Source organism: Trichoplusia ni, chromosome 8 (assembly GCF_003590095.1).
Source record: "Trichoplusia ni isolate ovarian cell line Hi5 chromosome 8, tn1, whole genome shotgun sequence".
NCBI lineage: Eukaryota > Metazoa > Arthropoda > Insecta > Lepidoptera > Noctuidae > Trichoplusia > Trichoplusia ni.
The window spans coordinates 1336061-1363160 of NC_039485.1; the positions used below are offsets into that span (position 1 = coordinate 1336061).

Sequence of the window (27100 nt, forward strand, 5' to 3'; positions counted from 1 at the left end):
AGAATGTTACAGATGAAATAGTGACTCTCTTAGTGCCGAGCATTCGCACGATCGTTACATAACAAGGAAATTTAAATGGTCAAATGCCACTAGCGTAAATATTCGATGTGTTATCCACCAAGGCCTAATTTTCAACGTATTTAGCTATAAAACATAACCAGAAAGAACGAGAATGTAAAAAATAGCAAAACAAACAAATAAAACACTCTGTATTACTCCGAGATATTACAAGTTACATAATTTGAATAAAACATGAAATATTTATCAAAGACCAGTATTACGTCATAACATGTTAATGTTCTGGACTTACAAGATGTATGGGGCGGGTTCACCTTGAATAACAAATGCCTGCGATACTTCATAATAATTGTTATTGGAAAGGTTTATTGAAGCTTTTTTTCCACAAAAATGAACTAAGTTCGGAACGTTTTTAGCCTTTTTCTGAAACTCGCATCTTCATTTTATTAAGCGGAAGGCCGAAAAGAAATAACAATGTAGGTATAATTGGTCATTCGATTTAATAATATTTTTTACTAAAATAAAAGGGTTGGTAAATAGGTTGTGGATGGATGGAAACCCCCTGCGTGTGTTAACACTTCACACATTTAACACTTCGAATTATTGAAGCACGAAAACTGATCGAAAGTTTAAGTTAAGGAAGCTATTTTGTTTACTTAAAAAATTGCTATTAATTAGAATGTCATCAACATTACGAAACCGCATCTTGAAGGACTTGAGTCTTATTTTGTCAATTTGGATTAAAAAAAATAAAACTAATAAATTAATCATATTAATGAAGCAGTAAAACATCGTCCCGCTTACATAACCATTATACAACAACTAATAAACAAAAACAAACAATAGTAAGAAACCAACGTGACAACACAACTATCCCGACCAACATCTCAAGGAATTCCATTGTATAGCCATAATTATCCAATTCACAGAACAAAACGCGGCAACAATACGTCCATTTGATATAATAAGCCACAATATACCTTGTTTATGACAAACAGGGGCTTACAATTTAAACCAGCAACAATGGAAGAATGGTCTGGCACCTATTTGTCTTAGAATCCATCTTAGACTGAGCTGATTCGATGATTCGCACGGGCGGTATTTCGAAAAGGGATTTACGCCGACGTGGATTAAATTGTTCTATACAATTTATGCTTAAAGTATTTCCTGTTTGAAAGGTGTTTTGTTGAATAATAATCGATTATTATAATTTTAATTCTATTGTTCTTGCATGGAGATGAACTACTTACTGAAGAAAAGCAAGTCATCAGCATCTTAGAATTATGCCAACCGTGGTAGGGTCGGCTTCCCGTCTAACTGGATGCAACTAAGTACCAGTGTTTTACAGGGGTGCCTGTGGGACTTCTTCAAACCCAGTGACTTGGGTAACACGATAACCCTCAGACTTTCTAGCTGCCGACTAACCGTAACGAATGTCAAAGTTGGGTAAATAACAACCGTGACCCACAATTTAACGTGCCGTCCGAAACACGTAGGACCTCGTTATGACAGATGGTTACCCCTAGACGGACGGACTGTATCAAGTGAAGCATAACCGGCGATTGGTAAAATTGTGCAGTTGGAGTTTAGCCACGAGCTTCTCAAGAAAACCAGTCAGTTTTCGAAAATCTGAATTAGGCTTCCTACCCATTTTTTTTTCGCTACAGTTCCACCAATGAATGTTTCTATAAGTAAGAATTGAAAAGATGTCAGTAATCAACAGAACACCAGGCTCTCCGTCTTTGTCTTAAAAAATAAGTAACAGTCTCTAGCAAAACACACCTCACCACCTCTAACAAAGTACCTTGGTACAGACCCACATCAGATTAATCCTTCGAATCCGAGTATTGCAAATGGAAGACGATATTGCAAAAATAAACCTTTGTACAAAATAATTGACCTTTTCAAGCCAAGTACGTAGAAACGTTAATGTGTTGTTAAAGCTTTATGGATTTCAAAATATGAAAGTAGTATTCGTGTAGTATTTTATCTTAAAATTATCGCGAAAACTAGGCAACAACTCGATTCTACTTATCAATTTAATTCAGTTCATAAGGACATATTCGTAGAAAAACATCATCATGATTTTAATCCTCACTATCCATCCAAAACCATGCTCTGTTTCATAAGTGCTATTATAGTGAATACATACTCGGTACATAGCCAGGCCATAACTTGAACATTTCGTATACTTGATTTTACTCGTGTTTATAGACTCGAAGAGAAACGTTCGTGATGAATCACCGCTCAATGTAAGAGCACATACATTGTACAGAAGTTTCTCGAAGTCGGATTGCAGGAACAAGTACAGGAAACCTCTCACAAAACCCATTAGGAGCGCGTCTCACTAAATTAAATCTTCAAAAGTTCGTTAAAGTTCCCATCACTATATCAAGGTAAGAAACTTAACTTGGAATTTCATTGTGTCAAATAACGTCGCTAATCCCCCCCTGACATTTTACATATTAAGCTCTAGACAAGTTCTTCGGGAAAGTTAGTAAGTCGACAAGTTCAAAGTACTACTCGTGAAGAACTTCCAGTGTCTGTACTACGACTTTTGTAGACAAGACTGGTGCTATCGTGTAAACAGGACAGTGCGCTATACTCCGCATAGCGGCATCTCGTTCACATGACGGAAACAATCTTGTAAAAAGATTGCGTAATAGAAGAACAGCTGCAGTTCTTAATTTGTTCTAATCAGTTCCTCGTAGAAGAAAATAAAAAAGCTAGAGGGACATTAATCTGTTTTCAATGGAGTGTAAGTTATATGCAAGATGGAATAAAGTCGCAGAAGATTTTCTGTATGGGAAAACTTGAAACTAAAAAGTCCTTTTAGTTCTATAATTTTAACTGAATGCATTTTTAATGGTAATGTAGTGGTAGCATACATTTACCACTCCAAATCGACTGTGGCTGACGAGTCACTGGTTCGATCCCGTTCTTGGTCTTAGTGTTTTTGTGTTTGTTAAAAATCACTTTCATTAAACCCGAAAAAAAATTGTTTAGACACCTTTGTAAAACCATTTAATGGATCAAACCTGGAAGGTTGACTAAATATTGTTCAATAGGATTTACAATCGAGTTGGTTTCTCACCTCATTGGCACGTTCGTGTCCATAATAAACGTTATTACATCCTGTTCCTAACTTATTAAGGTCCTTGTTTGATCACCCGTTTTCATACTAAATCCAATAATGATTTCCATATATGAGAAATGATGTAAGTAAAAGACCTAAAACCTCCAAAAAATAGTTCGAGGTAGGTGTAAATAATAGCATTTGCTCAGGCGTTGTGTAAAATGGATCTTTATATAAAACTTTTCGTAAGATAAAAGTTTAACGTAAAAAAATATCAATAACATCGATTTTCAATTAACAAAGACTTTGTACAAAAAATGCTAACAAATTAAGCGCCTTCAATTGTTTACGATGTCGGTTACAAAGGATTTTGCAAACAGCTGCCTTCGGAATCAGACAAGATAAACGATTCAGACAGTGAGAAAATTGGCCGTGTACAAACAAGATTCTCTAAATAAACCACTGGCATTTTAATAAAGGTCAAAGTGTTGAAATACACAACATAAATAAAACCTCAAATACCAAGAACCCACACAATCTTCAGCGATGTCCCGAAAAATACGAAACAGTAAGGATTTAAGGATATCAGGCACAGAAACCTTAATTAATAATGTAAATGTCAGCTAAATCCAATTTTCTTTGTTCCTTATAGAAGGGCTCTTACATAATGGCGACTTAGTCGCACATTTGTCATATTTTGGAATGTTCAGAGTTTCAGCCAGCTAGTCGAACGGAAAATTTATTATATTGGAAAGTTTGTACCTTTTTGGAAACGATATGTCACTGTCCAAGTATTACTTGATGCTATTGGAGTTATGTTCGTTTTTCCTTTAACATTATTTTAGGAGTTGCCCAAGTGGTTGAGGTCAACACGCTAAACCTACTGAGCGACGTGTCTTTTGTGGGATCCACAAATGCTTGTAATAAGTCAGGTGGTATTTGTGCATGTGATTTGAATGTTTAACCTCCTGCAAAAAAGGATGAAATTCCTTAGTGCATGAGTATTTCAAAAAACACGGTATTTAATGTCGGTACTTAGCATAAGCCATTTGTTATTTACTCTAAATTTAACTTTTTTTCTTAAACAGAAATATAAACTTAATTTATTTTCGGAGCAAAGCCTTTATAGAAAAGCCAAGAAGATAAAGATTTTTTTGGTAAAGAAATTAATCCGATCAGCTTTGCTAATAAGGCTTATAAAATGTTTACTGCTAACAAATGCCACTTCGCTTGGAGCTTCTTTCATTTCATATTTCATTTGAACCTTAAATGAAATGAAACGGGACTAAAACCACACATTTCTTTAAGACGTTTTAACAATAATTGGCTTGGACGACGCTTGAAGATTTTAGGTCGACGAGGTTTCTATGACGCTTGCCAACATTTTTTGAACAAGATGTTCTTGTTAAATTGTAAACGAGCTCGGCTTAGATAGACAGTTATTGTGATAGCACAACACAGACATCGCTCACATTTCTGGAAACTATTGAGATACGGTTTTATCTTTTGTACTGATATTAAATATAGAAACGTAAAGGCTGCTCGGATCTGGGCATTCTTTTAAAAGATTTTATAGTTGCAAGACGCAAAGGCGATTTTAAAATAAGTCAAGGGCGAGTCGGGCTCACAAAATTGTGGGTTACAAATAGTTGAAAAAAAATTGCTTTTAAATTTATTAGTCGCCTAACAAATGTCTGTCCGTAACAGCAGTTGTTTAACTTCGATCTTTATTTTTTGTATTTCTGTTATACCTGGGGGTGCAGAAAAATACATGCGACATACAATAATTATAAAAAAATTACCACCAACCCAAATAAACATAAAATTTTACTTTAATTTCTAGCCTTTTTAGAAAGTAGGTACATAACTTAGATTGCTTATTTACTTTTTTACCCGGATCACTATTGTTATTTACCAACACCAATTTAACGAATACTCGTTATTCTAAACACAATTTACCTAATTATTAAACACACAAACACTCAAAGAGACCAACTCAAAACATTTTACCTCAACATAACGTACGGGAAAAATATCTTCACGAAATTTGAACGAAATAAATTACTTTCCAGAACTATACTGTTCAATTTGTTAGCATTTGCCACAAAACTTGTGCATTCTGTTACGAACGTGTGTGGTAGATTGAATAACTTTTTGTTGGAGTATTTATCTGATCGCTTTGCCCGAGATATTGGTTGTTTCACTTTTGGCCTCTTGTTTCGTTATTGCATTACTCTGTCTTGTTTGTTGGACCTCATTTTGGGATTATTATTTTTAAAGGGTTATTTTTTTGTAAAATTTATGTTTAGTATACAAGTCTCGTAAATCTGTGATATTCTTACTCATACATTATGTAAATTGGTGTAGTTATTTCATGAAATAGAATTTATATAAAAAGACGTGATGTTATAGGTATCTAATAGTATCAAAATCAAAAGTTTTTATTTCAAAGAGGCCGTTTCTCAGGCACTTTTAAAACGTTACATTACTGACTCTAGTTGCATGGTTCCAAATTGTCATTCTTATGGAGAAGAACCGGCAAGAAACTCCATAAGTTACTCTTTTCAAAATAAAATATAAGTAGTAATATTAATAGTAGATTCAGTTATTTTATGTAACTCCGAATCTTCTTATCATAAATGGAACTGTGTTTAAAAACTTAATCAAATTATCATGGTTAATTAAACAGTAACTCTAACTGAGCGTAACTAATTACTCACCTTTGAACCGGATCATATGACTAACCTCTTCAATATTGATAACTGCACGAAAATGTATCAACCGATAAATATTCGAAAAAATCGTTGACCCAAATCGTTCGTCCATTGTTTAATAGGAAATGTTGCAACATTTAATGCACTGACATACTTCCAATACGTCTCTCATTGTAACTCATCGCCGCGTTAATGTTTTTAATCGTATAAGTTTGGATTGTTTAAAATAAGGCAATTCTGAAAAGCTGGATGTAAAAAATAGAGATAAGTAAACTGAAGGAGAGACGGCTTACATGGAAGGCTTAAGACAATTTCATAAATATTGAGATACATTCATTGCGTATAAAAAATACTAATAAAATAGGTATTTTTTCAATTATCAATTCAAAAACTGATTATTTAAAATACGTGTATTTTTCACATTTATCTGGATAGCCCAACATACGCGTGAGTAAATTGATATCAAAGAAGTAATTATGAAAGTTAAAAATTTTTTTTTACAAAACTGACGTCTATGAAGAATTGTCGAAAGACACTTTTACACACTCTTGTAAAGCACACGATGGTTTCAGGTGAGAAATAGCGCGAACAAGATCACGATCATTATTTTTCTCGTGTATTTTTCAAAACCTCTAACCTAGTTTCGATCACAAATGATGAGTTTCAAACTACTTCACAAAAAACTGACGTGGAATACCGAAAATAGAAGAGAGAAAGGAGGATTTTCTCTCATTGAAAGGAACGCTCAATTCAGATGTTTTGTTTACCCTACTGCTCTACCTACCTCGTATAAAAGTGTGCATTACCTGGGTAAGCTGTAGCGCCCAAATCCAGAAATTGATTACGTCACACACTTACTCTATCCCGACAAAAAGTAGAAAATCGCAGTGGGATGAAAAAATTGTATCACAATAAGTTTGATCACCGTGGCGGCCTAGAGGTTTAACTAAATTAAAATGCACATGCAGGATTGAGCCTACACATAAGTTCCGATTGGAATCGGAAATCCAGCCTGCAAACGAGTAAGGGCATCAATACTCGTTTCTTCCCAGTATGGGGTATTTTTATTTTAGTTTATGTGCCTGGCTTTTGACCAGTTTTTACTGATGGAAGTAATTAATGCATGTTTTGCGAGCGGGACTCTTTGCGAGAGGGACGTTTTGAGAAAGGGACATTTAACTATCTGTAGTTATTTTGAGAAGTGGTTATTTTGAAACAGAGCCCTTTTGCTCCCCAGTAGGAAATTTACAGTAGGTAATATTGTTTATGTAGAAGTTTGTGAGTAGGCACCTAAGAAAGTGGTTTTTTACTTTTCCTGAAATGATCTTAATACATAATTACGATGAAACACATGTAAACCGCGGATTAATACTAACACTATGTATTTCAAGGCTGCGTCAGAAAAATAACACGCGGGAAGAACATCAGACAAAAACAGGTTAATATTACTAGTGTAATAAAGTGTACTCTAATTTTAACTAAAGTAACTAGATATTTTTAAACGACTCCCGTGGTATCTTATTTAATCCTTGTGTAGTAGACAACACTCAGGACAATCATTCTTAGCTCACACAAACGTGAGGTAGAGCCCACGATACCTTACGCAATATTGGTTTGTCGTGGTGACCTCAAACAGTCGGCTATCCTTACACTTGAGTTTATCTCAGCTGGACGGCAATTGTTTCAAAACTTGATACAAATTTGAAGTTTCAAGTGATCACAATACGCTTAAGGATCCCCAAGCTTGTGACGTTGATTTGCGTTGACAGGTTACGAATTCAAATTCTGCCTCACTGAGTTATTACAAGCGACCCTCTTTCAGCACTTTAACATTTAATTAGCTGGAAATAACGTGAATTCTTAGTTATATTTGTTGCTTAGAAACAATGTATTTTAAGCCTATCTCAACTTAGAATCTGGAATTGTATGTCGTATGCCGAAATGTAACCAACATTTCGTCTAATCGTTAAGGCTTACTAATTTAATTTTGTCGTTTGTCAATTCCGTCCAGAAGAATTTCGTTACCAGTAATGTGCACGTTGTAATTAAATAAAGCAAAACGAACTTCATCATTTTATAAAAGACCCGAAACTCTTATCAATTTAGCAAACAAGAAAATTGCTTCTTGGCTGACATAAAGACATCTAAAACCACGATGGTACAGGAAACGCGTTGCCAAACTCCCTAAGATAGGTACTTCAACTTTGTAAACTTCCATTTGAAAAATACCGTTAATATCGAAGCACTAACCGTACGCACTGCATTAAACGAAATCAAACCAAATACAACCTTATTCCAAACGCTTAAAGTTTAAAATCCAATAATATCAAGGCAACGACTTTAGGCGTCGTTTCGACGTTTCCCTCCATTACCATTTTACAGAGAGTTTCAATAAGCTCCTGCTTTGAAATTGGCTTTTTCATAGTTTTTTTCTCCTCTTGATAACATTATATTACTTGGATAAATAACGTCATTATTCGCTGTATTCAAATTCGAGATCGACCCTTGTTCAAACGCTCATTTCGTGAGCTTTTTAATGTGTCTCCCGCCGTGGTTCTTTCAAAAGCATTAACGGACTGAAGATAAGGCGTTTAATATCCACGCTTGTATTATTGAGGAGCGAAACAAAACACGGTTTGTATGAAACGTTTTCATTTGCTTGCAAATTGCGAAAGGCGATTGGGGGAAATGGATCATCTTTGCGTTGCTGGCAACAAAATAGCATTGTTTATGAGCCATTACGCACTTTATTTCGATATGCTTCAGCTAAACGGAACGCGAATTGTCGTGCAATTCCAGGAATATTTTAATCAAATCAGTTAGTACTTAGACAGTATTTATTGAAACCGAATTTTGTAGTAAAAGCAACTTTGCATTCAGAAAGGCGAAAGAATTAGTAGATATAGGGCTTTATGATAATATTACCAGAACATATTGGTCAATACAACAAGTATGAACAAAAACTTAAACATTTCCCTTAAACCCTAAATTAAAATGTCACCGTTAAACATTCAAATCTTATTCCAATTAAGTAAAAAATGCAGTTTTATCAAAACAAAGTTGACTGAGCTCTATATGACATCAAAGCACCTTACAGAACATGAAAAAACAAAAAATAAACATTGTTTTAATGATCGTTGTGTTGTAGTGTGCTCTTCAGAATTGTTCGCTCGTCGTACGAGAGCACCGGAGCAAACAATTTCTCTAAGGCTTTTGAAACCAACCTAGAAAAATATGGAAAAATAAAAAAATTGTTCCTCAAAGCTGTACTAAATACGGAACACGTGCGACACACAAAATCATTTAAACATCGTAAGCAACAGTCATTTAGGTATCCAAATGATAAAGCTCTGTGTAATTATTCCTATACTAGCTGTTGCCCGCGACTTTGTCTGCGTGATTCTCAAGATGTGAAAAACTATGAAGTTTAATATAATAACGATCATCGTAAAACTGTAATGCAATATAGAAAATGAAACACTTTTTTTTGTTTTAAACTTGTTCCTTTTTTCTAAATTATAATGAATCTTGAACGGCCCAAAGACTATCAAATGTTTGAATCAAACACATTTCATCGTCTACGATACTATCCTGGTGTCAAATATTTCACAGCTGTTTTAATGACTTTTTCTTATTTAGTCCCAAAAAGAGAGGTTTATAACTTTGACATATCTGCCTGCCTGTCTGTCTGTGACATCATAGCTTCCGAACGAATTGAACTATTTTAATTTAAATGTGAATTATGTGCGAGTGTTCGTTTAGACATGTTTGACAAATCGAGCCGTTCAAAAATGGGGGAGGGGGGGGGCGGTGCAAGTAGGAAAAAATAACAGAAGGTATAACTCAGTCTTAGCACTTCTGCTAAAAATGTTTTACATTCGAAATTTTCCATTTACTAATTGGGTGGGTTATTATTTTCGAGCACGTCTGTTCTTGGGCCGGCCTACACCTGAAATTGCTAGACGGATTATGACAGTGATTATGAGGTATCTTAAAATTATTATTGTACTGTAACCAAAGAGGTAAACCAGAACCATATCACAGAGGCCCCGGTGACCGTTTGTCTGTCCGTCACCTGGTTATTTCTCAGGAACAGTGATAGCCAGACAGTTGTTATTTTCACACACGATGTTTTCTGACGATATAAAGAAGATGTCAATTTATTTTTGTGGACGGAGCTGGTGAAGTAAGAGTCGGGCTCGGTAACTGTGGATTTTACATAGTGTCATAAGATATAAGATTTTGCAAAATTGCACCCCGATAAACGGTTTCCTGAAACACGTTATGTTTGATTTTCCTCTTATTATTAAAACTGATCTTCCTCACAAACATTTGGAATATTTCCAAAATAAAAAAAGTTGGTAAACGTGTTATCTTGGCCCCCTGGTGTTTTAATCATGATTTGCCTTTAAATTGCTTATAAATAAATAGCGGGATAATAAAAAAATATCAGACACCCCTTTTTTTAAAAATTGACAATGACAAAAATCTAAAGTAACACATGCACACAAGCACATGAAGTCACATAAAAGTGATTTCATGTGCATGAGTTCTATTTACTGTACCAATTTACAAAGAAAAATTACGTATTTTATTCGTTAACCTACCTGACGATCATTGAAGTAAAATACCTACCGTCATCCCTACTGCATAAATGGAACTTAAATAAAGACTACATGAGGTTGGTTATGAGGTTACGCTGTCGATACCGACAGCCACAATGAATTTTCCAGACATTGTATGACGGATGTAAGTGCTGATAGCTACACGCTATTATCAGCCTTATTTGGGAAATTTCCAAAAATATGTTCCTAATCCTCGTCGGCTTAGGGATCTCAGAGACTCATTCAGTCTTTTTCCTTCCCCTGTTTTTACCAGGCTACGAAAGAAGAAAATTTTAAATAAGTAGAGATTACAATAAATTGTTAAAGGAATTTTTGGAAGGACCACGTGTGCGGTCTCTATAATGGCGGATGTAGACCGATCAAATCGTTAAAATATTGAAAAATCCCAGGTATCAGTAGACATTATTCTAGCAATAGATACATAATGTCTATTCATTGCTAGCTTTGGTCTTATAGATCTTTCACATTGCATACCTATTATGCAGTTTTTATGCAAGTTTTCTGGGCTTTTTTTTATCCGAAATACTTTTGGCCTATGTAATGTTGCAAATTTAAGAAAAAAAAATTGTTGCTAGTTGTTACAGATGAACCAAGGTAATAATTGACTGTGTCGTTCAGTCATTTTTTGTTATGCATAATTATAGATGAGATCAATGTGAACTACATGCAACTTTGGGTTGACTGTCACTACGAGTGTTTTGATCTTGAAGTACCATCGCCAACATTACCGAGCTAAAAAACATAGGTATATACATCTATCGTAAATAAATACAAAATTATATTACGGCATTCCACATTTGAACTTGAGTAATTTTAGTACATCAATAAAAATTAAAATAATTTAAGTTCCTTTCTGTCAAGAATGTACCGATTACGGTAACAATTGCATAAAAAAAAGTATTAGTTTATGTTTCTTTTATTTTACTTGTGAAATAGTCGCGGTAGGCCTATATCAGACTTGAAAGAGAATAAAATGACTAATTTTGTGAAAATGATTTATTTTCGAAAAATCCTATTATTGCTCTGCCAAAAGTCTTAAGATAAATAGCGTGATGTTTTTTTGTGTAAATTGATGACTGTGCTGCCTACTACTCAATGGGGTGAAAATACACCTCATAATTGTATTACACGATGTTACCGGTGAGTCCAAAAATTTAAAACTTTACTGCTCATGCCCCCTGCATAGTAGCGTTATGGTTTTTGTATATTTGTTGTATCATGTGTACGATTAGGTTCATGCAAAATTAGAACGAAATATATTCAGTAGTTTATGAGATATTTTGATATTTGTTTATAGATATAAAAGGCTCCTGCTCGCCCCCTGTAACGAAAAGCGAGATAATAAGTAAAAAGTATGTTGACCGGACCTCGTGTTGATATTCTCTGAAAATTTGAATCAAATCTATCCAGTGCTTTCCGAGATCTTTCCGGATATACATACAGACAAACAGACAAACAGACAAACAGACAAAAATTCTAAAAATCATATTTTCGGCATCGGAATCCTTCGTAGACCACCCTGCAATTATTCTTTTTTTAAAATATTCAATGTACAGTTTTCACTTTTCTACAATTTTATTATATGTATAGATTATTTCGAGCCAAGTATTAAAAGTTTTTCCAAAGCAGATCCATATGAAAAATCAAAAGAAACGTTTCTAACAATGAAAAACTTAAATTTCAAGTCGAGTTCAAGGCTCGGGAGCCTTTTGCCGAGACGTAAAACTCACAAAAGTGATTTAATTCCAATTCATTCATGACCCACTGAATGAGTCCATCTTAATTCGTTTCTTGCTCCATACTTCAATAAAAGTTACAAGATTCCGAAAATTACTTGTTCAATTGAAAAGTTTTCGGATTGCCAGCGAGCAAAATAATTAAATTTAGCTCAAAACTCCGGTGGAAGTAGCTAAGTTTCATAATACTTTACGACAATATGAATTTATTATTTTGTACATATGGGAATGAAATTGCAGCTGAGGTTGAATTTATTTAACACACTTTAGGTAACTGTTCGTACGGTGTTTTCAGAGCTTACAGGTTTCTCTTGGAAGACTGGAGAAAATTGCTCGGTACAGTATCTAAATATACGGGTGCATGTACGCGGAGCGCTGTCAAGATAGCGTTGCAGGTTGTCACTTCATTTAGTTCAACGCATCCTACTCTACGTTATATAACTTTTTATTTATGCGATAATGTTAATATGTCTTCGGTTATTTTAATTTCTCAGTTTTCAGTAACATGGACGTCATAATAATTCTGTTGTAATAAGAAAAAAAAACATTATGGAATGTGCCACTTACGAAATGATTAATGTAATATGTGTGCAATAACAATAAATAAAACCGCCTAATATAAAGTAATTAATTACCAAAACTGTTAACGACAAAAGCATGTGTCTTAAATCAACTTGTGACTCTGCGTATTCGTGCTAATAAACTTCTTATTAGGGCATAAATCCGAAGGTTTATTTAGATTCATATTATAAAATGAGTGAAAAAAATAAGTGTAAGGTTGAAAGCAATATCATTAAGTATTGGACCGGTCACCGAGACTTGAAAGGTCATGATGAGAGGCTACAAGAGTTCTTACATCTCAAGAGGGAAGCGCTATTAAAGAGTTTTATTAATTAGTACGAGGTTTGAAGAACGATTAAGTGTGAGCAAGATAAACATCTTAAGATCGAAGAACATCGTTACTTTATCCAAATATTTATGTTACGGGTTCTCAGAAAGAATCATAAAAATCTCCAAGTTTTCTAATTTAATATCTTAATACCTGTCCGTTAGTTATGTTCAATAATAATATGAACCTAACAGTGAAGATCATAATTATTTATTTAATAAAACATTAACCATAATCCACGCACTATTGTAGATTTTATTAAACCACTGCTTTAATTAAGACTTTTGCACATTAAGAACTAAATGATGCAATCGACTAAGTTCCAGAGTCAATTGAAGCAATTTAATGAACTTTTCAAACTCGGTCACCACTTTAACTTATAATAAGAAAACTTACACATTGGCGGCATTCATTTAATTGCTTAAAGTTCCATTCAAATTGTCAGTTGTCTTCGGAGTCAGTAATAAAAATGGGTATGCTACAAGGGCTCATACTGGGTACATTATCATAATTACTCGTACGGGGTAACAGTAACATAATTTGAATGAGTGGGTGAGCGCGAAAGCGAAATCCTTTAGAGATTAATGTTGAAAGAGTAGTACATTACTCGAAGTAATTACTGACAGAAGCAATTAATCCAGCTACGGTCTTTCCACGCTCCGGGTGAAATATTGTACCCCGGCACATAAGTTTTCAATCTACTTCGATGGATTTTGATGTGATTGTGCAGCTATCTTTGTTGTTACAGTTGCAAATCGATTATACCCGTTTACTTTTCAATAAAGAAGTATAATATTTTTATAGTTCCATTTACTAAGTACATGAAAATTGGACTAGTACGTATTTTACAGGTTTATTTTAATGCGTACCTAAATTCTCCTAAAATAATGAAACGTTGTGGCTCATATCCTGTATATTTGTAAACAAATGCTAAGGTTTGCCCGTAACAATACCTGCTTAAATTGATTACATACAACATATACATTTTAATTAAGAATTCTGTTGTGTCTATTATGTAACTGCTTCATTACTGCAAATGTACAACCGCTACAACATTAGGCGTTCTGATTAAAAGATTAAGCGTGATCTAATTAAGTTATCGCTACGTTTACAAATTACAATCACTCACCGTATATCATCGAGATGAACAGCAGAATCGCATTCAAAACGTATGAATGCCTCTTTATTCTCTTCAAATTCCCAGCCATTTTGTTTTTATATTATATTATTTTTAAATACTATATTAATTTGACACTCTTCTTCTTTTCATCGTCACTTAGCACTTAATGTATTTTATCTATAATTGTTTCATTTACGTCTATCTTCTAATGACTAAATTGTTAAACATCTTGTCACAACTTATTTTCACAACAACCCTACTAGTTTCCACTAAATACGTCAACATTTATCCTACGTGGTAATTAACGCGCTGACAAATAGTTTTATGACACTTACTTAAAACGAATGTCGGTCCATATATTAAAGTTCCTACTTAAAGTTCATCTATTTTTATTTTATCCTTAACCGATGTTTGGCGCATAAATTGTACGACACTTTTAACTTCAGTAACGCGTGCTTGGATTACTTTACAAAACATAATGAGCAAGGAACATCTAAAAGTAACTCGAAAAGCTCTGTTGTTTTCAGATATAAATCTTGTTTAATCCCGGCGCGTAAGTTTAAAAGAAAATTACGTTTTTGTATGACATATCCGTTATTAAATTTACGACCACTTTCCACATTTGTGTACACTCGTGTTCATAAAAGTTTCGCATCACAAGAGTATCCACTGATGCTTTTTGGTGTGAGGAACAAGTTGAATATCGGCATCGTCGGTGGGATTTTTTATGTGAGAGCGCGCGCGTCCGTTTCAGGAGGCAGCTGTGAAAGCACTGGCTGGCTTACATAAGGGATTCGCCCGGTGCCAGCCGAGCGTCTGTCAGAGAGGGATGGCAGACAATTTTTGTAAGGGTTGCAGGTCGCATGCAGTGCGTAGAGAAAGGGACGGAAGAGATTTTCGCATTTAGGCCGTGGTCTGCTAAAACGTAACGCTGAAATCTTGTGTGAAGACGCAATTAAAATGTACATAAATCTGAAAGAGATACGTTTCAGGACCAACACGTCCAAGTTAATAAGTGTCTAATCCGGCAGTTTATAGCCTATCTGCGTATATGACTGCAAAAGGTTGATTCATTATGTAGTGATTTTTAATAACGAGTTTATTAACGCTGGGATTTTTTCTTTTGTGTTATATTCTGACGGGTTATTTGAACAAGCTCATTAAAGAGTTTTGGTGGTATATATTTACTTCAATTCCATTAAACGTTGAATTATAAATTTGAGCATGTTTGGAATTTGGAAACCAATTTTTCAGTTTTTCTGTACAATACTGAGTTGCGTATTAAGTAAAATTGTGGCTAGACTCAAAATGATTACGAAAGTGGTTGATCAATAAACTAAAAATTCCAAAAGTCTTTTTAGCTTTCTCTTTATTTTAGTGTTAAGTGATTGGTAAGTAAATTTGATATTAAAAATAGAAATTGTAATTTTCCAATCGTCTACGCTTTTTTAAATCAGAAAATCTTACGGTATTTTTATGCTGTTAATTAAATCATAAATTATGTCTGGGGTATTATTTAATCTTACGATATAAATGAGTTTTAAACCTATAATCTTAGTACAATATTGTAAAAGTGTTAGCTTACGATGCTGTGGAGTTTATTTCGCCATTTCTTCTTCACAGCCAGAACACTTAGGAAGCGTTGAAGGGTGGACGATACGTGGTGCTGTCTATGTAATAGATTATTTGATGTTCATAAAGTACTACTTTGTAGCCGGATTTTGATTTGACTTATAAATGTACTTGGGAACAGTGAAACAATTCTAGGAAATATTGAAAAATCAGGTCAACATTGAAAAAGCGATACAAACTTTTGAATTAGTTTTGAAAAATACCGATTTTATGGAATTAGACAAAACAGATCTAAAAAACCGTGACATCTTTAATTGTTTACCAGACCAGTAAAGATGCATATACAAGAACAATTTCAGAATATAAAAACAGTTCCCCTTCAGAATAATGACATGACAATTGTTTCGACATTTCAATAATTATTTGGCTCTATATCAATATCATCGGAATTGTAATTGAAATTGACGTCGCGCATATTTTGCCCCTTTTGTAACCATAAAACTGACTGAACTAATTTGACCAATTTAAATTTTCATTTCACCGCTAATTAATTTCAAAAGGACGTAAATAAACATATTGCAAATAAGTTGGTTGCACAAATTCCTAAAATAAATTATACAAGGGAAATTGGTGGATTTAAATTCCAATCTTTCTTGTAGTGTCAAATCATTTCGCAGTTTGTCACCATTCCCTCGTATCTGGCCACACACAAAAAGTATTGTGTCTATCGTCGCATTTTACTTAAGCTAAGCATTTTATATTTTATGCTAATTTTTAATCCTTTATTCGAAATTAGCATGAAAGAGCTTATTCTTTTGTAATTGTCTTCATTTACTTAATTGTCGCCCTTTTTTTCTTTTCCTTAAAACGCGAGGAAAATTGTATGAATTTTTGTATGATTTGAAAAGTATTGAGTTTGCAGTTCTTTTGCTTTTTATATTTAAACGGAATTGTGTTAAAGCTAAAACTGCTTAATGTTAAATGCTTAAGGTTAAAATTGGTAATTAATGATATCAGAATGAAATCATAATTATCAAATAAATGTATACATATCTTCCTAAACATAATTCGGATACCCAATAACTCAAAATCTCAATAAACAATAAACCATTACCGGTAGGACCTCTCATATACAAGTATGTGTTTAGCCAACATCTCGTGTGCCCAAAATGAAATGTTAGGCAACGAAACCTCATTATCTAGATCGCTTTACTAGAAAACAATTTAGTTCAACATTCAATACAATCCCGTACCTATAGTACAAGTTACTTCTATTGAATTGTTGTATGGAATTTATGTTATACGAAGAACATCCTTCACGGACCAATTGAAATCTAATCATACTAGAGATTAGCTTTCTATAAAGGTCACATTTCTCGGTTCATTGGCACGGCATAAAGAAGACAATTTTACTAGCGGAAATAATACCTTCAAAGCTTTATACACTGATTTAAGTTTGATTTAAGCTTTGTGTACATTTAAGAACTTTATTATGACAAGGATGAGCAAGCGAAATCGAATCTTGTCTCTAGAAGTTAAAGTTGAAATTTGATCGGATTTGACGAAGTGGGAATACCGAAAATAGAACGGACAATAAGAGGGGACGATTTTATAATTAACTGCAATCAACACTGACGTATTGAATTTCGAGAATCTTGGTACAATCGACGAAAGATTTCGTTTCGTGACCTTCGTAAAAATTCTTAAGTAATTTATTGTGATATTAAATGTCAGGGAGGATCGATTTCTTGTATTTTTTTTTAATTTTACAGAGTAAGTGGGTGTTAAATTTTCTTTTATTAAAAATATGAGCTTTGAATAAAAAATGAGGATAAATGCAATATAAACTTTAAGACAACAACAGTACAGACCTTAAAAAATAATATTTTGATATTACAACTGAAAATATGATTCAATGTGCATGTGACTTGTATTTTAGGAAACTCACGACACAAAGGTGAAATTTCTTAGTACACTCTCTCGCCAAAAAATCTTCAAGACAACTAATGAAATACCCATAACTAATTCTGTAATTAGTTTCAAACTACGAATGGAACTAAAAGTACCTAAAACTCACAAAAATGAGAAGCAATAAGTCATCGAGTGTACGGCTTTCGCGTTAGCTCGCGCCCGACAGATGTTAACATACGTTGTTTGTTTTCTTACTTTGAGAGATATGTTTGTTATTTCTTCCTCCTAAGGAATGCCCCTTCCCGCTTCCTTTTTATTTATGTCACGAGAAATTAACTGTCTCTAGTTTTGTACGTTAAATTTCCTAATGCGGTTATTAGTTTGCGTAGCTGAAACTAAAATTTTTCAAGGCTCTTGTTCTATAGCATGAAATCTCTTATTATGATTGTCTTAAAGTAGACTGTCTATTACAAGAAACAAAATTTGACTGAAAGCATCGCTGTTAACGTTATTAATCTAATGGGTATCAATTCTTTTTACAAATTTGTTTTTTTTTTAGCTGCCTTAGTGTTAGGAGTCCGACTCACACTTGACCGTTTTTAGCAAGTAGTTCTTTGTAATCAATTAAGAAAGTATCGCATGCCGCGGATTTTTCCCGACTCAATCTTTCGACTCGGAAATCAACGTGTTACACCACTAAGTTCAAATATGTTACCTTCTTTAAGATAATTGCTTTTACAACCCTCTTATTCATCATCAATGCTTTAATCCGACGGGCCTGTTGGTCTAGTGGTTAGTGACCCTGACTGCTATAACGGAGGTCGTGGGTTCGATTCCCGCCCAGGACAAAATGTTGTGTGATGAGCATGATTTGTTCTGGTGTCTGGGTGTAATTTATCTATAATATGTATGTATTTAGAAATATATAAGTAAGTTTATCAGTTGTCTGGTTACCATAACACAAGCTCTGCTTAGCTTGGGATCAGATAACCGTGTGGAGCTGTCCCAGGCTATATTATAAAAATTCTATCGATCGATGGATATTGTTACTAGGGATAGAACTTTAACATTATTATAACCTCCACATACCATACGTCTCTCTAGAATCTGTAGAAGCCAAATTCATCAAAACATTTAATATGGAAAACGCCCGCTACCTATCACCATGTGTTTTGCTATAAAACACATTGATTTAATTTTGTAGAGTTATTGTGATTTGGCGGTAAAACTATGCTTTTCATAAATTTGATTTTACAAGCCTAATTAAAACATTCTATTGCGTGTCGGAGTGATTTGAATATGACATTAACAATTGTTTTCAATTGAAGTGATTGTGGTTAGAGTAATTAATTATTATATTATTTTGTGAGTTTAGCTAAAATTTTAATTTAGGTTTAATTCTAATTTCAATATTATAAGTTTATAAGTTAATATTGAAATTAGACTGTACGGTACAGTATGGCACTGAAAGACGATAAGACGATCTTGTTTTTCTATTTTGTTTAATTATTCTACATGCCTTTTATTTGTGTTTAAGCTTATAATTAAAAAAAACATTAATAGCTTATTAAATTGCAAATGATAAACAGAATTAGGCACACACTAACTTTAAATAATAAAAAGCACTAATACTTAATTAATACATGTGAAGTACTTTATTATCCACTAACTAATCGGAATAATTCAAAAACAATAATTTAATTTCCTTTTATATATCTATACAAGAGTATCATATTAAACTCCAAAACGTCAAAATATTTATCAACGGCAATCAAGGGGACAATACCTACACCCTCAATTCCCACACTCAAACATTTGCCAAAACACAATTCTAAAATTCAAAGAGGGTAAATCATGTATTTATAGAAAAAAAATAAACTATAAACAGTGACAAATGTCGAACATCAAACATAAGTGAAATCAGTGCGGAGGGGAGTTTTAAAAATGACTCCATTTCAATGAGACATGTACAAAATGTTATTTTGGTTCCGTTCGGACTCGAATTTAAGTTTCAATTTGTCTTCATGACTCGCGTTTCTGGTATTTTAGGGTGATACAATGAAGTTAATTAATTGGTGTGTTATGGTACTGTGTTTATTTAGTTTTAAGGGCAGAAATGTTAAGAAAAGCAGGGATTAGTTTATTTAAGTAATGCTGTTCTATATTATGTTACTTTGACTGCACGAATAGCCGAGTGGTTGAGGTCACCACGCCAAACCTACAGAGCGCAACATGTCGCGGGTTTGATGCCCGCGTGGAACAAGCATTTGTGTGACACAAGGATTAAGTTACTTAACGCGGATGTCCCTTTTTAAAAAAAAATGTTTTTTTAGGTGGTCCTATATAGGCAAAGCATTTTTTTAAAACCTCCAAGACATAAAATGATCATAATAATATGCACATCACACAAACATTTTTCCTGGGTGGGAATCGAACCCACGACCTTTGCTATAGAAGTCAAGGCCTCTAACCTCCAGACCAACAGGCCAGTCTAAAAGGTACCATCACACGTTATGTTCTTTAATTTAGTTTCCTATATCTCAGCAGATATTATATTTTCCATGCCGGATCAGGTGCAGTTGACTTCATAGGTAATTGCTGTCTCTTTACGACTGCCTCCCTTATTTGTTTCCTGAGGGACGCTGACTAATATTTTTTGTTGTTTGTGTTTTGTTTATTTGGGTGATTCGTGCTGATCTATGACGAGGATTTGTGGATGCTTGTATAAGTTTAGTTGCTTTTGGGATTGTTGTCTGCTATTGTGATTAGTTCTATATATAAATATGTTTGGTACGTAATAAATTTGCGGTACATGAAAAAATTGACACGTTATCTTAATTATCTACTACTCATAAAAGGACAGTTGGGTGTCAATAATACAGAAAATAATGAAGATACTGTTTTTGCATGTAGTTACCTTAAAATGTACTCAAAATTTAACGAATATTTAATGCAGAATTAAAAACTTGCGAATCTAATCCAATTGTGATCCAACAACTTATTGATAGATGACGCTACCAAACAATTACAAATTATAATGAACTAACTCCAGCAATAAAGCCATTTGAAAACTTCGATTACTTTAATGCCGTTCAATTAAATGTTCCAAGTAATCAAGATGGAAACTACCTGATAACAACAAATCACCGAAAATAGTTCGTAACAAGTAAAACGGTACAGATGTATTAAACTCACACTCAGCGATCTTCAAGCGTTTATTGAAGGAAACAAATCCGAACGGGAACATATAAAATTCACTTTTATTGCTTTTTGATTTTTACTTTTTGTAAACATCTGTTAAAACATTACAGTCCCGCCAAACGAAATTCAACTCAACTCTCCGATCTCAAAGTTCATTTTCGCTTGTTACGATTTCTAAACAGACAATTTTATAATTAGCTACAATACAATCAGTTTGACTTATATCTACGAGTATTGGAGTGAACGGAACACAGATTCTGAAGGCAATGAACAGTTAACTATTTAATATTGTTTTTATAGGGACGTCAAAATAAAATTTAACGAACGCGTGTTGATTTGTAATGAGAGATAAATCGCTGTCAGCTATTTAGTACAAGAACTATGAGATTTTTTGTGTTTGACGTGGTGTTCGCCCTGAAAAAATGTGTAATTATTAAATTGCAAGTGGTTGAAAGAGCGATTTCATGAATTTGTTTCATCACAAGAAGTACTTCAAAAAAAAAATATGCCATCAAATTTTATTGAGTGTTAAAGACTGATTTAAAGTATTAGATTTGGATTAGATTTAGAGTTTCAATATTTTATGTGATGTCAACATTACAAAAAATATAAAAAAACCCACAAATTATTTTATTTTTATAATTTCTTGACTGGTCTTAACGTTCTACTTACAGTGGTGCAAAATATCCATGTAAATAAATATGTTTTCATAATAATATATACCCATTGACATTCCAGTAATTTGAAATGCTGCAACATAAAAAAAAAACTAGACGTTTGTGAGCCGTCTGTAGAGAGAGCTTTCCCAAATATATGACCTAAAAAATGAATACAAGGTTCAAGTTTTAGGCGGTATTTGTTAAGGTCCGGAAAACCCGTGGGGCTTTAGCGAAGCATTCGTTTCAGAATGCTATTCATAATATTTAAACTGGGTTTTTAATGGTTTGAGTCAGTTTTGAATACAATCAAGGTGGATGTTTAATATTATCTATATCTATATCTATACTTCTATACTAATATATAAAGCTGAAGAGTTTGTTTGTTTGTTTGAACGCGCTAATCTCAGGAACTACTGGTCCAAATTGAAAAATTCTTTTTGTGTTGAATAGACCATTCATCGAGGAAGGCTTTAGGCTATAAACCATCACGCTGCGACTAGTATGAGCTAAGATACAATGGAAAATATGAAAAAACCGGGCAGGTACACCTAAATCATAACTTATATCTTCTACCCACGGGGACGAAGTCGCGGGCAACAGCTAGTTTTGGATATGGTTGCTCTTGCCTTTTCTAAATGATGACGAAGATGTTTGATTGTGTAAATTTTATTTTGTACGGATTTCCTTTGTTAATGTTGGTCTTTCTCGTGATCCGATGTTTTTTTTTCTCCTATTTGGGTGTTTTTTTTTCTGTCTTTTGCCGTTGTTGCTTAAGTACTTACTGTAATAATAAATCTTGTGCTTTTTATTTTTAAAAGGGTAATGACGTTCTGTTATTCAGGATGAAATTTGTTTAAACGAGCAATTATAATTTGTCATTGATACTATTATCTATATACTATTACCATTATACTATTATTGATACTATTACCATTTTGAAAACGCCTGTCAAAGGCTTGCCTGAAACAAAAAGCGTTTTGGCTTTGGTATAGGTTAATAAAAATATGTAATTTGATTTAAGTGGAATAATTTGGAATAAGCAATCAGTTTCCCCTTTTGCCTTGCCCCCTTAATCCCTTACTTTATTCTTATAAAGTCAAGTACATCACAATACAAACAAAACACAATTTATTTAATAAAAAAAAACATCTTTTAATATCCCAATATAACATTTTCTTTTACAACACTTAGGTAAGTACTCTTCATCTTAAAACAGGCCAAATAAACAACAAACATAGTCCCACTAAACAAAAGACGAACAAACACTAAATTATTATTAGCCTTACATTATTCTAGAAGGTTCCAATTTTATTATCGCAGAAAAGAAATTGTGCATTCAAAAGTTCACGTGAGAGCGGCACGCGTACATTTACACTTAGAACACTTACTGCGCGCGCCTGTACAGGCGAGTATAGCCGACAGATGTTAACATATGCCCGTGTTTTCTTTATTTAAGAGATCTGTTTGTTACTTTTTGTTACGTATCCGCGGCGCCTCCGGTCTCTCACTTATTATTTATGGCGGCGAATGTACCGAGTGGTGATGTATGTACACTGGAAGTGTTGGCCAATTAATTTTGGATAAATAAAAATATTTATGCTTAAACGATAGTGTTTTGTTTTTGAATATGAAGACTGGTAATTAATAAAATGTAATAACCGCAGGCAACGGTATCTTTGGGATAAAGGTTTATAGAGTATAAAAAGAAACGCCAATTAAAAAACGATTCTGCCAAATTGGTAAATTGGTTTCTGACATAAGCTTAAATACTGAAAGTAATCCACCTATTCGAGTTCCTCAAGGGTTTATATTAAGTACGTTACTCAAAATGCCGGAAGACTCTATAACGGGTCTGTCTGACCTTATAAGCCCTTAAAAAGGTCGTATCTATTGTAGCCGCAAGCGTCGCGAATGTATGAATAAATAAATAAGGCCGAAGTACCTATGTAAGCACGTGGAAATTCATAAACCTTCTCTCTGTGAACGAAAAAAGACGTCATGCATTTGTTTTTATTTCATTTACTATAGCTAAAATTATTCCAGTTATTTTATGTGCGTTAAGGGAATCGAATATGTTTGTGTTAAACGTGAGACATTTGTTGGAACCGTTGTTATCTCGTTGATAAGTACATCAAACTATGCGACAAGACCATACATTTTCAAATTTTAACAAGTCAAGAACAGAGAATCGTGGAAGAATTTAGGGGACTCCTTCGCCCAGCAGTAGGACACAGAGAGCTAGATGACAAGAAATAACAAATTTCAAATTGTGTCAGACTAGATCCAGACCGCACGACATCTATGCTAAAAGCTGGTGCAATATATTGGTGACGGTGACTCGCAATTCCTCATGCACTGTGCTGCATAAACTTGATCCAAACATAAAACATGTTCGATTGTACTAGGGACTCTTTAATTTCTGATTTCAGCTCGCATGAAAAGCGTTTTTCAAGTAGAATATAATACAATATTCTTTAATGAACAGAGCAAAATGCTTTATACATTATCTGCTTCACAAGGATACCCAATTACCGTATCGGTTTTTCTGTCAGTCCGTTCTGGTAGTGAAATGTGTATTTAACGTGTGCTTATTATATTAAAGGGATAATTCAAAAGAGGATGAAAGAATATGGATATGGAAAATATGATTATGCTGCGAATAATAAACTTGGAGTTCAGAAAGCGCAAGCCGAAGAGTTTTTGAATTTGAATGGGATGAATATACCGATATTTTTTTAAGAATTTCATGTCATTTAGGGAAGATAGAAGAGAAATAGATGTTGATGTTCTTTTTATTGATACGTAAGATTTGATCTGAAATATAAAGCAAAAAGGCGAAGGAGAAGGAATATATTACAATGATGCCAATGAAGCCATTAAAACTAGCAGATGAAGATATTATAATGAAACTATATGACTATTAACAGTTGGTCGTTATCTCTCACTCATTAACAAAGTAATGAACAAGAAAAACAGCTTTAATACACATCTGCCATAAACAAAAATAATGGACAATATAGAGGAAACGGAAGTGGCTTCATAGACAATGAGCATAAACCAGGAAATGACCTCTAATACGCAATAACAATAATGATGGCTTTCGGTATGATACACCATTGACATAAACATATATTGGTTAAATAGAAAGAAAGATGATTATGCTGTTTGCTGGTAGTTATTCTGTATTCAATATGTTGTAAATTTGACCCATCGAAATTGTTTCTAGGTATACAAATTGAACAGTGGCTTTATGGAATACATTGCCTGACAAATATTTATGTATTAATATGATAAGGGAGATGATAACAGCATAATATGCCGAAAAAAGGCCAGGAACTAAGAGAAGATAAAGATTATAATTTTGACAAAATTGTTCCAGCCAATCACAGTCAAATTATTAAAGTCATATAAATTACAAGCCGTCTGACGTCTATCATACTCAAACCTGCTGTTTAAAACTATGTCCATTAATCGTTTTGATATTTTTTCCATCCAGATCATGTTACGAATCGATAGCCCCTTCCATTGTAGTTAGCTGCGCGGCCATCGTACGCCTGTGCGGGGTCGGACAACTTTTCACATAACTCAAGCCACTCGATTTGGTAGCTGAGTTTATTATTTGTGCTACAGATCCGTGTATTCTACATATTTTGTGCTTTATCACGGCACACTACATCTTTGTCTGAATCTTAATACAAAGGTTCTTGCTTTGTTTTGATTTTTATTGTTTTTCCGAGACTGTTTCATTCAAGTGCTGAAAATCCTAGTACCTGATACCTTGATACAGTCACAATTTTTATCTTTCGTTTAATAAATTAATAGACAAAAATGCATAATAAACTACTTTACGAAAATTCAGTGTCTGATCTGCCTTAAACTGGCGTCCGCACCATTGTAGCTATACTTCAGAGAATAGTTACGAGAAAATTGCGATCGATGTCATCTAAATAATTTTTAGAAGCTTTCTCAGTTCACAGTTTTTAGAAAGTCCGGTTATGAACACTATTTACTACAAAATAAATTAAACACCGAAATGTAAGAAAAACACCACAGATACATCGTAGCAGCGAACTTTACAAAGGATTGTTTAATTTCTGTGTCAAAGCATTTTTGTGACAGCTTTTATTACGTAGCCCTATGCGATGGTACAATACAATACATGATCCGTGACATTCGCCTGTCGATGCGACCAAAATATGTTGACCGACGTGACGTAGTGAAACATGTTGACGCAATGCCGATTGTTCTGGACTGAGCCATTACAAAAAAACAAGAGACAAACACAGCTCTAATAAATGTGTTGGATGTTAGTGCTTTCATGGGATCAAGATTCTGAACAGAACAAAATTTTGGTAAAATTGGTTTTAAGATTGAAGTATCCAGATGTACTATCCAGTAGTGATATGGGTAACAGATAGCTGCTTCAAATAGATTGTGGAGCTGTCTTGGGATTTCTCAACTCATCGGCAGTTACATTGTATACATCTAATATATAAAATTCCCGTGTCACGATGTTAGTTACCGTACTCCTCCGAAACGGTACGACCGATTCTTATGAAATTTTGTATACATATTGGGTAGGTCTGAGAATAGAACAACATCTATTTTTCATACCCCTAAGTGACAAGGGTTGCCCACACGAAAAAAATATATTTTATTTTTTAGACAATATTGTTTGTTTTTATCTTTTTTATAATGTGGCACTAAAAATACATTAAACTAGAAAAAAAAATCGGCAAAACGACGTTTGCTGGGTCAGCTAGTATTTTATAGAAGTTTAAAGTAGGCAAATTTTTTAATGAAATAAATAACACATAGTGCTGGTGCGGGATAATTTTGCCCCAAAATGGCTTCTTTGATATAAAATACCAATAATCTGGCTTGCCCTGTCTAACTGGACTTGACCCTTATTAGAAAGGCGACACGATAATGCCCATATATTTTCATCAACACATAATGTACTTAGCTAGGCGTCAAATGTGACCTTGACCTCATTGTATCACGAATGTAGGTATACTTTATCCTAGAGGGATTCGATTGATTTATGTATGTTTCGTTTAGGAAGCCAAAAGTTTATTGTGATTATGAACAATGGGTGCACTCATTTAGAAAATTAAATTTGATAGGCTATTTCATTAAGTTATTTCATTGTAAAAAAAATGCTCCTTCGTAGCAATAAGTATTTTTCTAATGATCGATAGTAAAATCTAGACATTTTAAAAAACTAAGAAAGAAATTACGGTTTTAAATCCAAATTCATCCATGACAATTTCAAAATGTACGTAAAAGAAAAAAATAGCAACAAGACATCAAGCGACGTAACTTAACCTTACCTTAACCCTCGCTATTAACATGTAAAACCCAAAGAATATTATTGTGAACATGAAAGCGGCACATATTTTACATGTGCAATAGAATAAGTCAGAAAAGATCTGTAAGGGACATACCCTCTTCATTTCAATAACCATTTATTAGATTTATTGCCGAACACTGTATTTGTGTGGGCACTCGATGACAGAAATTGAATATTATAAAAATGGGGGAATGTTTTTTGTTTTCCTTTTTTTTGGGCACAGATG

At 33.7% G+C, this 27100-nt stretch overlaps 1 protein-coding gene across 1 annotated transcript in view; it reads right to left on the reverse strand.

Moving 5' to 3' along the window:
• LOC113496547 overlaps nucleotides 1-15481 on the reverse strand; it is a 79830-nt gene extending 64349 nt beyond the window's left edge. Inside the window, exon 1 of the mRNA XM_026875803.1 lies at nucleotides 14188-15481. Coding sequence (XP_026731604.1) covers nucleotides 14188-14266 — 79 coding nt within the window. The 5' untranslated portion in view covers nucleotides 14267-15481. The remainder of the gene's footprint in view (nucleotides 1-14187) is intronic.
• Nucleotides 15482-27100: the final 11619 nt, after the last annotated feature.